At 47.1% G+C, this 16701-nt stretch overlaps 1 protein-coding gene across 4 annotated transcripts in view; it reads left to right on the top strand.

Moving 5' to 3' along the window:
* Positions 1-16701, top strand: part of RICTOR (RPTOR independent companion of MTOR complex 2) — a 1453900-nt gene that overhangs the window by 325775 nt on the left and 1111424 nt on the right. For all 4 annotated transcript variants that reach the window (XM_085631131.1, XM_085631133.1, XM_085631132.1 and 1 more), the window contains exons 21-23: positions 638-837; positions 958-1084; positions 13680-13844. In XM_085631131.1, coding sequence (XP_085487257.1) covers positions 638-837; positions 958-1084; positions 13680-13844 — 492 coding nt within the window. The remainder of the gene's footprint in view (positions 1-637; positions 838-957; positions 1085-13679; positions 13845-16701) is intronic.

Here is a 16701-nt window from a genome sequence, read left to right as displayed (position 1 = left end):
GGAATATCGAAAAGAGGCTTCTGGAAAAAGCAAGAACATTCTTTTAATCTAAACACATTATAATGAAGTCCCGCTGCAGTTAAATAGTTGAATTTAATTCACGATATTGCAAATTGAGCCCATACACTGCACATTCTGATTAAATCATGTTTCTTGGTTCTGCATGCGTTCTCGTCCATGTTACTTAAAAAAAGAACTATTGATTTTTGAGGCTACGTAGCATTCCAAGAAAATAATCCCTATATTTTAGATTCATCCACTATAAGAGCATAATTGGTAAAACTGTCTTGGGACAATCTTATGTTTTAAAACCTTTATTTTACTGATTACAAAAATAATTTGACAGGTATAATCCTTGTCCCCCTCCACTGCGTTTTTTGTGCTAGATTGTTATATGAAAAAGTTCGTTAGTGTGATTCTGGTACTTACATGACTTTTGAAATGAAATCACAGATATTCTTTCTCAATGATGCTTTTATTTTTCTTAGATAGACACCTATCCAGTATTCTACTTTCAATTTCGATTGGATTAGGGAAAATGGTTAACATTCTTATTGTAGATAAAATTAATGTATACTTTACCGATAGTGATCTACTATTATTGAATAATTAATTGTTTTGCTTTTTTTTTGTCCAGGATGGGCAAGCATACCTTGAAGAGCTAGTCAAAGATATTGTGCAGTGGCTCAACTCCTCTTCTGGCCTTAAATCTGAGCGCAGCCTTCAGAACAATGGATTGTTAAACACACTTAGTCAGCACTACTTCCTATTTGTTGGTACACTCTCATGTCACCCCCATGGAGTCAAAATGCTTGAAAAGTGCAATGTATTTCAATGGTAAGTATTTATTTCACAAAATTATGTTGATTCAAACATGAATGAAGGATATTTTTGTGTTGCTGTCTTACTAACTTGTAACTAATATTAATTTTCTGTTACCACCATTTCTCTTGAAAGTCTTCTAAATCTTTGTTCATTGAAAAACCAAGACCACTTGCTAAAGCTGACAGTTTCCAGTTTGGACTACAGTCGTGATGGATTAGCCAGAGTCATACTTTCAAAAGTCCTGACTGCATCTACTGATGTAAGTACTACATTAAAAAAGTCATACAAATGATGTATTAGCAGTTAACATTAATTGTGTATGGATAAATCAGAATGGGTTTCATTGGTTTTCCATACGTAACAATACACCCCTTGAATTGTGAATTTTTCATTGTATTGGCCAGTTGTTTGTTTTTCTGACTTTACGTTCTGAATTTCAACTGTTGAGTCTAAGAAATATTGTGTTTGAGGCATGTGTGCTGTAGATCCACATGCTTTGCATACTCCTGCCATCTAGTGTTTTTTGTCCAGATGTTTGCAAGTTGTTGTTCTTCAAAGAAGTCTTTTCCAGTCATGAGTTAAGGTGACTCCTTTTGGTTATAGTGTGCATGGGTATTGACTCCTTTGTTAGATTGTTTTCTTTCTGCCATCAGGATCGGACGTGGTTTGCAGCGCTCCGGTTTGAAACGTTCTTCGGGATCCCCTTGGTGCACAACCCACTGTACCCTCATCGGTATTATTTCATACGTGCTTCACCATTCTCCGCGTGTTGAAAAAATAGGAAAATTCTCCGTCTTTGGTCGAAGTCATTGTTGGCTGCTTTCGGGACTAGCCTTGTCAGTCGACTTCCACTCCGTTCCGTTTTATCTAGTCTTCTGCTGATGGAACGGACTCTGTTTCAATTCTGTCCTCAGTGCTGCTTTAAGCACCAACCTGCATAATGTCTACAACTTGTTCCTCTCACCGGAGCACAAGGAAGAAGATTGCGACGCTTGTTGATTGTTCCGATTGAAGAAGACATTGCGGGATCATCGGGCTCGACAAAGGGACATGCAGCGACAGAACATTGAACACACCCCGGATATCTTCGGAGAAGATACCGAGCAAAAAGAGATGGCGGTGTTGGCAGCGGAAGAGGAGGAGGCCTTCTCTATTCAAGAATCTGACTTGGAACTGGAGATCGAGCTAGAGCCCGAAAACGTTCCAACGGGGCAGGATGTCATGAGTAACAAAGCCCCTTTGCCCCTCAAACTTTGTTCCATCAAACAAAAGGCTTCTGGGCCAACTGCCTTGTTGCCATGGTTGGCATCGAGAGACTGCTTCCAGTGCCCCGCCCTTGGGCTCGGCACCAAAACAAACTGTCAAGCCTTCCAGCTCGGGACCGAGTCAAGAAAAACTATCTCCAGGACCGAAAACTTCGGCTCCAAAGGATTAAAATGATAGGTCCAGCTCAGCACTGAAAATTTCTGCGCCGACAACAAAGGATACTCGTGAAAAGCCTCCGGAACCGGTCCTGAAAATTATACAGGAAAAGCTGGATCCTAAGCAGAAAAAAACTACATTAACGCAGACACTGGACACATACTAGCTAAAAATGTCACACCTTTCAAAAGGAACTTTCCTTCAGAGGATATAAGTTACAAAATTTCTCTAAAGAAGAAAAAGGATGTGGCTACAAGCCCTATACGACATGTTCCTCAAACCCCTCCACCATTATCACCACCACTAGACCCAAACCCTTTAGACATTGCACCACAGGGTTCTTCGCACACACAGCCTGATATTGATTATAGGGGTGACAATAGTCCACCACCGGTGGATCCTTGAGATGATTTTAACATTGATCCTCCAATGGATAATGATCCTGAACTATACCCTACAAAGCCTTCACCTCCTGATAACAACACAGCATACCCGGAGTTAATTTCCAAAGCGGCATCATACCATGGGGTCACACTACATAAGGAATCTTTGTCATGTCAGCCCCCTGGTAAATGGTATCACAGGTACCCAGTGCACTGTGACCAAAGAAGGCCTCTAAGGGCTGCAGCACTTATTGTGCCACCCTTCGAGGTCCTGTACCCTGACACACACACACTGCCTTTGCAGGTTGCTTGTCTTGGTGCAGAACAAAATGAAGAGTCGACATAGCACACATCTTTCGGTCTCCCCTTCCTTTTCGGCGAGAAGACAGGCAGGAAAAATTTGCCAGCCCCGAAGATGTGCCCACCTCTGCCAACTCCACCCCCCAGGTGGGGGAGGTGAGATGAAGCCCCCTCAGTGCCCGCCATCTTGCAGATGGCAGGCACTCCCCAATCAGGATTAGGGATTGTGCTCAATCCCCCACCTGCCGTGAGCACACCCAGGGTGTAGTCACCCTAAGGTCAGTAGCCTATTGGCTACTGACCTCAAGAGTATTTAGGGGCAGCCCTGAACCAACAAGGCAGATTCCCGCAACCTAAGAAAAATAAGCATTGGCATAGCCAATAGGTCTCGCTTTTGGGACCTTTTAAGTATTTAGTTATGCAGCACAATATCCTTGGTGCAACAACATCAACTGTTGCATGGCTAAACACTTATAAGGTCCCAAAAGCGAGACCTATTGGCTATGCCAATGCTTGTTTCAATTGAAAAAGAAAGGCGACCCGAATGTCTGCGGTGCGTTGCATGGTTTCCTTTGTATTTGTAATGTATTAGCAATGGATGGGGGCACCCCTGTCTCCGGTCCTCCTCCTGGAAGTCTTTCCTTGTAGAAGTGGAACATTTCTACTGTATGGTATATTTCCGTGTCCAGATGGTGCAGCGCTGGTAAAGTCACCGTTATAATATGCGGTTTATGTCTGAGTAGCAGTAGATTATACAGCTATCGGTATATGGAAGGGCTCTGAATTTGTATGATATGGCGTCAACAGCATTTACCACATAATCATGGATTGACAGCACTTGCTACTTAATCTACTACCTCTGCCGCATAATTCTACATGTCAACAAAAGTAAATTGTTTCTATGGCAAACGATCAAAAGTTACTTTTTAAAAAAAAGTGCCGGCTCACGGAGCACATCAAAGCGGCCGCGAAAGTGATCGCGATCAAACATCAGTGAGGCGCGCGCACATGCACTGTAGGTCTAGCCTACAGTGGTAGCACTTTTTTGAGCCCTCACAAAAAGTCTTGCCAGACCAGCGCATGCGCTGGGTCAGGCGAGACCTAAAAAGGACAAAAGACGACGCCCAGCAGAGGAGACTACAGAGAAGTGACTTGGCCCCAGCCCTACCGGCCCGTCTGCAGTTTACAGAGACCCTGTGCCAAAAATCGTCTTGTCCTGCAGCCAGCGACCTCCAGAACCCCTGGGAGGACTGACTGCCTTCAACAAAGACCAGAAGAAACTACAAGAAAAGAAGAACGACGACCAAACAGCCGTGCAGAAGCTAAAATGAGGAAGATGCCTTCTGACTTGGCCCCAGCCCTACCGGCCTGTCTCCACTTCAAATCTGCTCCTGCAAAATCCTGGTGTGTCCTGCAGCCAGCAACCTCGAAAACCCCGGAGGACCTGCCTGCCTACAACCACAAAGACTGTATTCTGTGAACACCGGATTTGTTTATCTGCAACCTCTGGCTCTGGCCAGACACCGCAAATCCCCACCACTTTGCACCCGTGTGAGAAAGTGCCCTCTTTCTTGCATGGTATGCCCCCAATTTTTGCTGAATTGCTGATGTTCTTTGACTGAGTGTTCCCTGGGTTCCTGCTAATCACTTACCCAGGGCCTATGTTCCTTACCTAAAATTGCATTGAAGCCTAAACCCAATTGGCATCTCTGGCTACATGTCAGCCCCTGGTAAATGGTATCACAGGTACCGAGGGCACTGTGACCAGAGAAGGCCTCTAAGGGCTGCAGCACTTATTGTGCCACCCTTAGAGGTCCTGTACCCTGACACACACACACTGCCTTTGCAGGCTGCTTGTCTTGGTGCAGAACAAAGTGAAGAGTCGACATGGCACACATCTCTGTGTGCCATGCCCACAAACCACTGCCCTGGCATAGATCAGGCACCCCTCTGGCAGGGTGCACTATAACAGTGGTGACGGTACAGGTGCATGAGCCCTGTACCCCTACAGTGCCCAAGTCCATTCTTGGGCATTGTAAGTGCAGTGCTGTCATTAAGAGTATATGGTGCTGGGAGTTTGTAATTACGTACTTCACAACATCATAATGGCTACACTGAAGACTGGGAAGTTTGGTATCAAACTTCTCAGCACATTAAACCTGCACTGATGCTAGTGTGGGATTTAATGTAAAATGCACAACAGAGGGCATCTTAGAGATGCCCTCTGAAACTCGAACAATTTTTAGTGACCCGACTGAGTGGCTGCTTAGGCTGCCACCAACAGACATGTTTCTGGACCCCTGGGTCGCGAGCCTGCTGCTCTCGGGGCCCTGAAACAATGCACTTCCTGGGACGAGGTGCCAAGCCTCCTCCCCGAGGATGGGCAGTGTTCACGAAGGGGAAGCTTCAAAGGCATGCCGCTTTGTGAGCCTCTCCAGACCATTTGCTGCTTTCAGCAACTTTTCCCCACTGGTTCTACCCCCCACTTTGGCCGGGAGAACCGTCAGAAAAAACAAGTGAGGGAAAGAGGTGTGCTCACCTCTGCCCACTTCACCCTCAGGTGGGGAGGCGAGGTAAAGCACAACTCTGAGTCTCCACCATCTTGAGGATGGGGGGACCTAGCCAACCAGGGACAGGCTCCTGCCCCCCTCCCACTGGAGGGTGGCACGATAGGGGGGTACCCACCCCAGGGAAGGGACCCATTGGTCCCTGCCCTTTACCTACCTGTAACGCCCCTAAATCTAGTATTTAGAGGGTACCCTGAACCTTGCTTCCTCAGATCCAGCCTGACAACAAGAAAAGGAGGAGGACCGAACAGCCGTGCAGCCAGCTAACAAGAGGAAGACGCCCACTGACTTGGACCCAGCCCTACTGGCCTGTCTCCCCTCGAATCTGCTACTGCAAAATCCCGGAGTGTCCTGCAGCCAGCAACCTCAAAAACCCCGGAGGCCCTGCCTGCCTTCACTCCTATAGACTGCTTCTCCCGTGATTATCGGATTTGTTTAACTGTAACCTCTGAGACCGCGAATCCAGCCCACTCTGCACCCGCCAAATCCATCCTGAGTGGAAAAACACCACAAAGAAGTCACCCTGGCGATCCTGACCCGAGATCCAGTGACCCCTGAGCTGCCTCCAGCCGATGCCTGCAGCCTAAATCCAGAAGGCCCCCCTAACCGCGACCCGGAGTTATTAAGAAGATCCGACCCCAAAAGGCACCCCTGCACCTGACGCCCCATGGCTTTGTGTGCCCAAACCAACGGTGCCTAACCAACCCTTAACTTCCCAACTTACCTCTCAAAGTGGTGGTTGCCCCCAGAAGTCCTTTGTCTCCCTGCCTGCAGCTCTTTTGCAAACCGGAGGTTCTCCATTGAAAACAGGGCACCCGACGTCGAAACAGCACCCTTCACCCGGCCGCCCTAGTGCATCTGAGGGTGCATCTTTTGTGCTACTTGGTTTCCCCATTTGCCCTGACCTAAACCCTAGGAGCTTTGCTCCCACAACCCAGTGGCCTGCTTGCCAGCAGCCACCAACTGGAGGCCCATTATCCCCCATTGGATAACATTGGGCCTCAACACACTGCACCCGGCCGCCCTAGTCCCGCTGAGGGTGTAACAAGAGTACATCACTGACCCTGGGGGACCCATGAGTCTAACCCCAGAACCTTAACTCCCACAGTCAATAACTTACCTGTGAACCGATGACCTGTTTTTCCTCCATGGATAACCATGACAGTTCTTTTCCAAAAAGTTTCTAAGTTTGGAGTTTTGAAATCTAAAAATATTCTTTAAAATTCGCACAAATAACTAAAACATGTTTATTTACCTGGTTGCAGGAAATGTCCCAGTGCTGAATCTAGGTATCCAGCACTGAATTAGAAAAGTAACGTAAAAAGTACCTTACCTGCAATTTACTGAAAATGCCTATTCATTTTAATGTACTTTATTTGCTAAGGGTTGCAACCTACTGCCTCCCCTGTAAATCAAACAAAGTACAATTTCTATTGCATTTTCAAACTGTTCTATATTCAGCAACTTATTACTGAAAAGTATTTAATGCTTGCTTGGTTCTAAAAATAAAACAGTATATTTTGTATACAAAAACAATTGGCCTATAGTTCAGTTCTTGTTTGTGAATTCATTTGCTGACTGAGGTGTGTACATCACATGTTTAACACTGTCCTCTGATACTGCCTTACTGCTCGACCACTCTACCACAAATAGAGAGTAAGGTTCTATCTAACTTTAACCTCTGCCTACCTCTGGGGTCACCTGGACTTTATAAACACTATACCTCATTTTGGTGTAGTATATATAGAGCCAGTTTCCTACAACCCGCCTTCCACAGCCCGAGCCCGAGCGGGCAAACACCACGAGGAGGTCCCCCCGGCGACCCTAACCTGAGATCCGGCGACCCCTGACCGGCCTCAAACCCCAGCAGATGCCTGCAGCCTAAACCCGGAAGGTCCCCCAACCGCAACCAGGAGCTGGTAAGAAGATCCGACCCTAAAAGGCACCTCTTCACACGATGCCCCACGGCCTTGGGTGGCCAAACCGATGGTGCCTAACCAACCCTCCACTTACCTCTCAAAGTGGTGGTCGCACCCAGAAATCTTTCATCCCCAAGCCTGCAGTGTCTTTGCAAACTGGAGGTTCCCGATTGCAAATAACCAGGTGCCCGACGTCGAAACAGCACCCTGCACCCAGCCTCCCTAGTGCTGCTGAGGGTGCATCTTCGGCGCTAGTTTGCTTCCCCATTTGCCCTGAGCTAACGTCCAGGAGCTTTGCTCCCACAACCAAGTGGCCTGCTCGTCATCAGCCACCAACCGGAAGCCCTCTATCCACCATTGGATAACATTGGGCCTCAGCACGCGGCCGCCCTAGTGCCGCTGAGGGTGTGACAAGAGTGCATCCTTGACCCTGGGGGATCCCTGAGTCTATCCCCAGAACCTCAACTCCCACTACCAAATACCTACCTTAAAACCGTTAACAGTATTTTTCTCCATTGGATAGCATTGACTGTTTTTCTTGGAAAGGTTTTTAAGTGTGGAGTTTGAAAACCTAAAGAAATTCTTTAAATTGTACTATTTAACAAAAACGCTTTTACTTATCTATTTACAGGAAATGTCCCAGAGTAGTATCCAGGTATACTACTCTGAGTAAGAACAGTAATCTAAAAAGTAACTTCTCTTCCAGGGGATACTCATCAATAGTCATAAGCACTGAATAGTCCCCGCCCACGTGCGGGATCCCGGAGCATATAAAAATATACAATATAAAAGTGCATATACAATTTCAATCCGTATTGCATTGCAATTGTATATTTACTGCAAATCACTTATCACTTACCTGTGCCATGGTTGCTTGGTTCTAGGAAACAAAATAACTAAAAGAATATTTTTTCTACAAAAACAATTGGTCTGAAGTTCAGTCTTTGAGTGTGTGAATTCATTTACTGACTGAGTGTGTATAACAAATGCTTAAAACTGTCCACTGACACTGCCTTACTGCTTGACCACACTACCACAAATAGAGAGTTAGGTGCTATCTAAGTTTACCTCTGCATAGCTTTGGGGTTCTACTGGACTCTGTGCACACTATAACTCAGTTTGGTATAGTATATCCAGAGCCAGCTTCCTACAACGGAACAATATTTACCTATGTTAAAAGGCATGATGCGACATGATGCTGATATTTTTAAAGACACTGTTTGTGCTTTAACACCCAGGATTGACAAAAAATACAAACCTCCTCCAACTGATCCAATGTTTATTAGAGGACAGTTGCTTTTAAATTCCTTAGTTGTGTCCAATACTCAGAAAAGAGCAAACTCCCAAACTTCAGCAGATGGACCTCCTCCAGACAAGCATTCTAAGTTAATGTATGCATCAGGTAAACTGGTGGCTGCACTATCCGCCAACCATTGGTGTATAGCCAACACACAAGGCCTATTAGCAAGATATGACAAAGCCCACTGGGATGAAATGGAGCATTTACCCCAATATCTCCCACAGGAAAAAAGGGAATTAGTGCAGGAGGGGATTTCAAGATCTAATTATTCTATCAGATGTGCACTAGATGCTGCTGATACTGCAGCAAGGGGTATTAACACCAGCATGCTTCTTAGAAGACATGCAAGGCTGTGAATCTCTGGGTTTAAACCGAAGGTTCAACAAACTATTCTTAATGCTCCCTTTGACAAACAGAATCTTTTTGGACCTCAAGTAGATGAGTCACTTGAGAAAAGGACACAGAAGTGGAGAAACCAATGTGAGCACTCCAGTCACCATCCAATAGATGCTCCTTTTGCCGCTCATTTTATAGAGGAGGATCCAAAGCTAATTTGTCAGATCTCAATGTGTCCTCATACAGGGCAAACACACAACTATCGCCATCAAGAGGTTTCTATAACCAGGACCCCTGCCAGTTTCACTATATATCGACTCCTAAAATACTCCGCTCAACAACTGAGACCTGGCTCCCAATACCCTTGAAGCATGCCGGCACAAGCTAACAGTGAAGGCCGACATGCTTAACTGCTCACACTGGCGACCATGAATAAGCGTAAATTACAGTTCTTACTAATTAATGTACAAGTTATTTACCTTCGGTAACGATGTATCTGGTAGAGCTGATTCTAGCCGCAGATTCCTTAACGTAGAATTGTCCCCAGGCGTGAGACTGGATCTGAAAAATCCTTGCCACAGCATCTCTGCGCGCCGGGGGCGGTGCCTCGCGACCCCGCCCTGACGTCGTCTGCGGACGTGACGTTAGCGAGGTCACATAAGTCCCACCCGGCGCGCTGACGTCTGTTTTCTTCAGAGAACTTTTCCGTGCCACAACGCAGAACCATCACAAGCAAAACTGTGAGAGTAGGAGAACAGTGTGCGACAAATCATTGAAACAAAAAGGGAGAAGTGAATGGTGAGGCACAGCACCATTAGGACAGTGCCAAGCACTGCGTTACTGAAAATCATGGAAAGGAAGGAGCAGAGCAACGCCCTGAGAAGCAACCCTGCCAAACGAAGTCTGTATCCCCCCTGGAGACAGAAAAATATGTGAAAAATGTCAGAGCAGACAATAGAAAGTCTGCAACCACAAGCTATAACAGTGAAGGGCAACAAGTTCAGAACAAATGAGGAACGACAAATCACCCCAAGACAACACCAGCAAGGAGTGTTGCATCCCCCGTAAAAAGCTAAGGGCCGAGGCACAGCCAAGAGACCCCAACCCAGAGGAGCGCAGAGGAGATTGAGTAGGCCCCACACTGGAAGAACCAGGGTGCAGGGATGCAAAAGTACATATGAACCAACGGACCAAGAACCAGAAAGGAATGAGTGGAACAAAGAAACAGACCGAAGCATCCCACCAGGGAGGAAGAGCGAGAGAGCACCCGCAGAAGACAAAAGCCACCCGGAGGGAGGCGAGTGCAGAAGACCAAGCTGAAGGGTCCTCGCAGAACGGGGAGGAAGGGTGGGCCGTGAAGGAATCTGCTGCTAGAATAGTCTCTACCAGATACATCGTTACCGAAGGTAAGTAACTTGTACATCTGATAGAGACTACTAGCCGCAGATTCCTTAACGTAGAATAGATACCCTAGCCATACCCTGAGGGGAGGAGGGTCTGCGAGAGAACCTCAACCGCTTGAAAGAGCACAGGGCCCCAACAGGGGATGTGCCATGGGAACAGGAAGGACGTCCCAGCCCCCTCCAAGCAGAAGTAAGCAAGAACAAGGAGAAGGGAAGGCCAGGATACCACAAGCTTACCCGAGGAGCAAAGGGCATCCGCCAGGAATCCCGGAGGGACAGACAGCACCCAGCGAGTACCAAAGGAAGAAAAGAACCACCTGCAAATCCGAGGAAAAGAGGAGGAGCGGAGGCAGAGCCTGCCCCAGGAGAACACACACAGCGAATAGGACAGCTGAACGGTTGTCCGTCCGTCACAGTAGCACCACCCGGCCCACGAAGAGAAGAAGGACCGGCCAGAAGATAGAGACACAGGAAGTACAGACCGAAAGCCGGCAACCAGAACACGGGAGAGCACCAGGAATGATCTGGAACACAAAACAAAGGCCCAGGCAGAAACGGCAGATAACAAGGTGGACACCAAGACACAACGCCGTTTGCACGACAAAAGGATGTCTGGTGACCCAGAGGCTAAAGAGGGAAGGCAAAACGCACAGGAGCAGATACCCCGCAGGAACAAAGACCAGCGAACACTGAGTGGGACCGAACCTGGAGGAGCGCAAGCTGTGCTAAGGCGGAAGAGAAAGAGAGAGAGACCGCACCAAGCGGTATACAATGAAGCCAGGAAAACGCAAGGAACCTGAGAAGGTACCCACACCCGCCCAGCTTAGGACAGAGCTATACAATAGCCAACCCTAGGGTATGAATCGTCCCAAAACAAAACCGGGAAACACCTCTTAGGGAAACCCACAGCAGAGTTCAAGAACACAAAAGACCTGTGGAAAACACCATAGGCGGCTTACCAATCATCCAGAAAATCCACAGAGGGTCCAACCTGAGGACCTATACAGCTGCACTAACAGCCAAAATCACTCGCCACAAGCTGAAGGGCTGAACCAGCAGCTAACAGAACAGAGGGGCCAACTTAAGAACCCTGAAGGCATTCCAAGCCGCACACAGCACACAGACGGGCCAACCGAAACACAAGGCCCCGAAGAGAAAGGCGGGATAAACGCTTCCCATAAGACACCTGAGGACTGACAAGCCGAAGCTTACGGAGGGGGAGGGGGACGGAGCCCCGCAAGGAGTCGTTGAATAGCAGAGTCCGCGTGGGTGTGAAATATCAGAGCCCCATCAAAAGGCTGGTCAACCAGACACTCCCGAACATTCTCCGGAAAAATGCCATCCCGCACCGCCACTGGCGCGCAGAGATGCTGTGGCAAAGATTTTCCGGATCCAGTGTCACGCCTGGGGATACTTCTACGTTAACGAATCTGCAGCTAGAATCGGCTCTACCAGATACATCGTTACCGAAGGTAAGTAACTTGTACATTAATTAGTAAGAACTGTAATTTACGCATACCAAGAACAGATGCTTACTGGGTAAGTAACATAATCATTTCTCCCATAGGACTTCCTTGACTGCTTTTCTGTGAAAAATCTTTTAAGTGTGGAGTTGGTTTGTATGAAAACCCTAAGAAACTGCATATGTGTAAAAACTGAATTACTTTTATCTTTTGCCTAGGAAATGTTCCAGTGTGATATCTAGGCATATCACACTGATAAGCAAAAGCAATTTAAAAAGTAATCCAAGAAGTATTGTGCACAGTAATCTGCAAAGTAACCTAATAGTAACTTTGACTGTTGACTTAGCTGTAAATCAGCCAACTGCATTTAACCGGCATTCAACTGTAATTTACAGTACTGGCGTTAACAGACGCGGCAGGGGAGACCTACAGCCGCCCGAGGAGTCGGGGGGTGGGGGGGGGGTAGTTTTGAGGGGGGGGGGGGGACAAACATCCACCAAGGGAAGCCGGCTCGACGCCGGAACCGACATAGATCGGCGCTGTAGTGGAGTTGCCAGGACGCCGACAACCTCCCTGGAGAGAGTACAAGGCGCTGGCGCAGAGCCTGTGGCAGTACCCTGTGCCGAGGTCGGCGTCGCCGAGGCCTGCTCTGCCGGCACCGCCTCCAACGTCGGCTCAGGGAGCCCTACAGGGCTATGCGCTGAGCGACGGGGAGGGCTGTGCTCTGGGCCCTGGCTTGTCGGCGTTGCGTCGGCTCCGGAATCGATGTCGACGCACACAGCCGGTGCCGGGGAAACGTCCGCAGATGATGACCTGGCCACAGTGCCTGCTACCTCAGTGGAGCCCGAAGACGCACCTGGGAGAGGGGGCGACTGAAAACAAGCCTGAAGTGCCTTAGAATAGGGCTCCATTTGGGCACGCGTTGCCCCAACACCCGGAAAGGGTGGTTACGGAGGATGCCATACAACTTTAAGCGCCTCATTATGAGAGGAATGGCCGGTAGCGGCACGGGTAAAAGAAGATCTCCATAAGCGACGCCTGTGCTTACGCTTACCTGGTGTCACACAGCTGTTGCGGGAGCGACCTTGGGAACGAGCCCGATTCCAAGAAGAGCGGTCACGGGAGAGATCTGGACCGGACAGCCGTGCGGCCAGCAATTTCATGTGCCGCTCCCTCAAGGATTTTGGCTTCATCCATTGACAAGCGTCACAGTCCTTGAGGTCGTGGTGCACGCGAGGCACCACATACATATGAGGTGCGGGTCAGTGCCAGACATCTGACGCGCACAGGCTTCACAAGCCTTAAAGCCGGAAGGCATTGCACACTGTTCCCCTCCACCCTGACACACACGGTGTCTAGAAGGCCCAAAAACCAGGGCAAGGAACTGCTGGTTTTCCAGGATCCACGTTCGAACGCGGAAAAGAAGAAAACTGACGTCAGCGTGCCGGGTGGGGCATTTATGGCTCCACTGATGTCATGTCCGTGGACGTCAGGGCGGAGCTGAACGGTGCCACCCCCGGCACGCAGAGGTGCTGCTGCAGGAAAAGTTTTCCGGATCCAGTCTGACGCCTGGGGATATTCTAAGTTAAGGAATCTGCGGCTAGACGTCTCTATCAGATACATCGTTACCAAAGGTAAGTAACTCGTTCTTTGCGCTTCTTACACAGATACATGAATACTAATGTTGACAATCCACTATGTTTTGAAGGGTGCCTTAAGGTAGGTGGAGGCTATACTGACTGACTGTTTTCTTCATTTCAGAGCTGTAGACTGTATGCAACAAAACACCTGAGAGTATTGCTGAGGGCCAATGTTGAGTTTTTCAGTAACTGGGGTATTGAGTTACTGGTGACACAGCTGTATGATAAAAGTAAAGGTGTCTCATCTGAAGCCCTGGAGATCCTAGATGAGGCATGTGAAGACAAGGTAGGCCACATGTGTGACTATAGTTTCACAGCATAGATCAGTTCAAAAGATAATACTAGTATTCAAGACCAGTAATGTCATGTGAATCCTTGATGCATGCCCTCTTTTCTTAGTTTTTTCATCAATTAGGAATCATCCATAGATTACATTTTCTACCTCACTTATTTCACATTATTGTACAGACTGTTGGATTATACGCCTCTGTGATTGAATGACAAGCATTCATGGTAGCTGGTAGCAAATAAGGTATTTCTCCTTCAGGGTCAGCTAAAAATTGGGTGAATGAGTCACTTAACTTGAGTAGTTTTATTATGTATATCCTGGTTGGATATATGACATAAGTCAAATATGTGTCTAGGCTGAAGTTAGGTCATATGTATTTAAAAAGAAATGTCTTGCTTTCACCTCTCAGTAGCCCTTTCATCAAAATAGACAATAGACTACTTGTTTATGCCTGCCACAGACCTTGGAGAGGTGACACCAGTGGCAAACTCAGACCATGTTCCCCTGCAGGTGACATGGGACAGCCATGGGAAGGACTGCAAGCCGTTTGACACCTTTCCACTTGGTGGCTCATGGACAGGGAGACCTCCAGATACAAAAAAATTACAAAAAGATCTGTGTCATCCCAGTGTGTACTCCGGGAAAGGCAACAATTCCAAATAGAGAGAGGGATTCTTTAAAGCCAAACACCTGGTGAAGGCAGAAAGAATTGTCGACATCAAAGTCAAAATTCTCAAATTGGTGAGGCAGCTTCAGAGACAGAATGACAATGGCTTTCAGCATCATTTGGATGTAGATAGGACCACCTTAAACAGTTGTAACAAGACGAATCCAGACAGATTTGGATGGCATCTCAGAGCTGTGTCTATAATGCTGGGAACAAGCCTGAGAAATTGTTATATTGGCTGGTGCTAGAGGTTGCCAACTGGATAGTTTACTGTCTAATACTAGGGGGCAACCTAAAAAATTCATGAAGTGGAGGATTTAATCAAACAGTTGGCCTATGCTACCAATAACTATATGCAAAGAGAGTCATCCCTGAACGAGAGCTAGCCAATCTGCTGATAACATACCTTTTCCAACCCTTTAGGACCACAACAGGACAATGTTAGACAAACCCTTGTAGGTGGAGGAGATAGCGAAAGCAATATTTGACATGCATTCAGGCAAGACAGTGGGTCCCAACGGCTTTCCTTTAGCTATCGCCAGACCAGCTACTAATGTATGAGCCTCCGAGTGCAGGGGCCTTCCCCAGCAACTGAAAGTAGCTACAATTCTAATACTCCCCAAGCATAAACCTCAGAAGGACGAATGTGCGTCCTACCACCCAGTATTTTGAAATACTGAACCAGATCTCCCAGGCCATCGCCAACACCACAGCGGTTCAAAGCTTCTCCAGTATTGGGGTGTCTTTCATAGATTCACATGCTTGAATATTCCCCGTCGTCGGAGTGGGAGTCCCACGGTAAATAATATAGCAATATATACAGCCATAATATATATATATATATATATAACTATACATATACATAAGTAATCATATAAAAACAGAGATATAAGTAAGTGATAACATCAAGAATGTCCCTATATGAAATCTCCATAGAGATACATGGAAAGAGAAAAAAGACATTCGCAGTCTATCTCTGTCATTATGTTAGTCCAAACTACGGCCAATCAGGCGCCAGCTCTTCTCTAGAACCTTCTCCTCAGAGCTCCTCACCTCAGATTTTCTACCGCACGTCGTGTGAAAGGGAGTCTCCCTGAGCTCTGCTCAGTTTTTTCTCTTCAGGATGACTTCAAGTCTTTGTTTAAACCTTGTTCTTTTGTGGAAAGCTACGTTATTCTCAGAAGATCCACACAGTAAGTGTATTTACTGTCTTTACCCTAACCATGAAGTGGGTGAATGTAAATTCTGTAGAATTTTCTACAAAAAACTGTGAAAGACAGGGAAGGCCGTCTCTTGTTGTGGCTCCAGAGACTTAAGGATAAGATGAAGTAATTTTCTGAGGTAGAAAACTTTACTTCTGGCCGTTCCCTCACAGCCTCAAAACGCAGTAGTGTACAGGAGTTACCTGCTCCTTTCCTTAAAAAGAAGAAAATGTCTCTGACTATGACATCTGCCACTTCTTCTTCATTGAATACTGCTGTGTCGCCCACGAGACATAGTTCTCAGGCTAGTGAGGTTTTCAACTTTCCAGTTTAAAAAAATAAATAAAAAACTGGCTTCATCGTCGACGAGGTTTCCGACGCCGTCGACGATGGCTCCGTCGACGATGGCTCCGTCGACGATGGCTCCGTCGACGATGGCTCCGTCGACGATGGCTCCGTCGACGATGGCTCCGTCGACGATGGCTCCGTCGACGATGGCTCCGTCGACGATGGTTCTGTCGGCAATGATTCTTTCGATGGTGGTTCCGTCGACGATGGTTCCGTCGACGATTCCGTCTACGAAGATGTCTTCAATAGCCTTCAATGCCTCAGAGCCCGTCGACTGCAGTCTCATCGGTGAAAAAAAAAAAAAAGGGTTTAAAAAAGACGACTTCTGCACAGAGGTCATTAAAAATCCAAATCTCTTCCACATATACAGCGACTACTTCGTCCTTTGCTGCTGTTCCTTTATTACCATTACCACCAAGTACTTGACAAGATATGTCAGGTGAGGTTATATCGGTGGAGGATTCCCGCCTTCCTTCACCATTGTTTTACCACTGACTCAGATCAAGATTCAGAAGAAGGTTTAGCTGAATCGGTTGGGACGGCACACAGTCCCTTAGATTTAGTAATAAGATGCCAGGAAGATAATAGTGATGATGAGGAACAATTTTATCAGGAAGAAATTCCTAGGGAAGACAAA

This window comes from Triturus cristatus, chromosome 2_1, assembly GCF_964204655.1.
Source record: "Triturus cristatus chromosome 2_1, aTriCri1.1, whole genome shotgun sequence".
NCBI classification, from domain to species: domain Eukaryota; kingdom Metazoa; phylum Chordata; class Amphibia; order Caudata; family Salamandridae; genus Triturus; species Triturus cristatus.
Note: the sequence above shows the minus strand (reverse complement) of the source record. Positions and strands in the feature narration are given on the sequence as shown.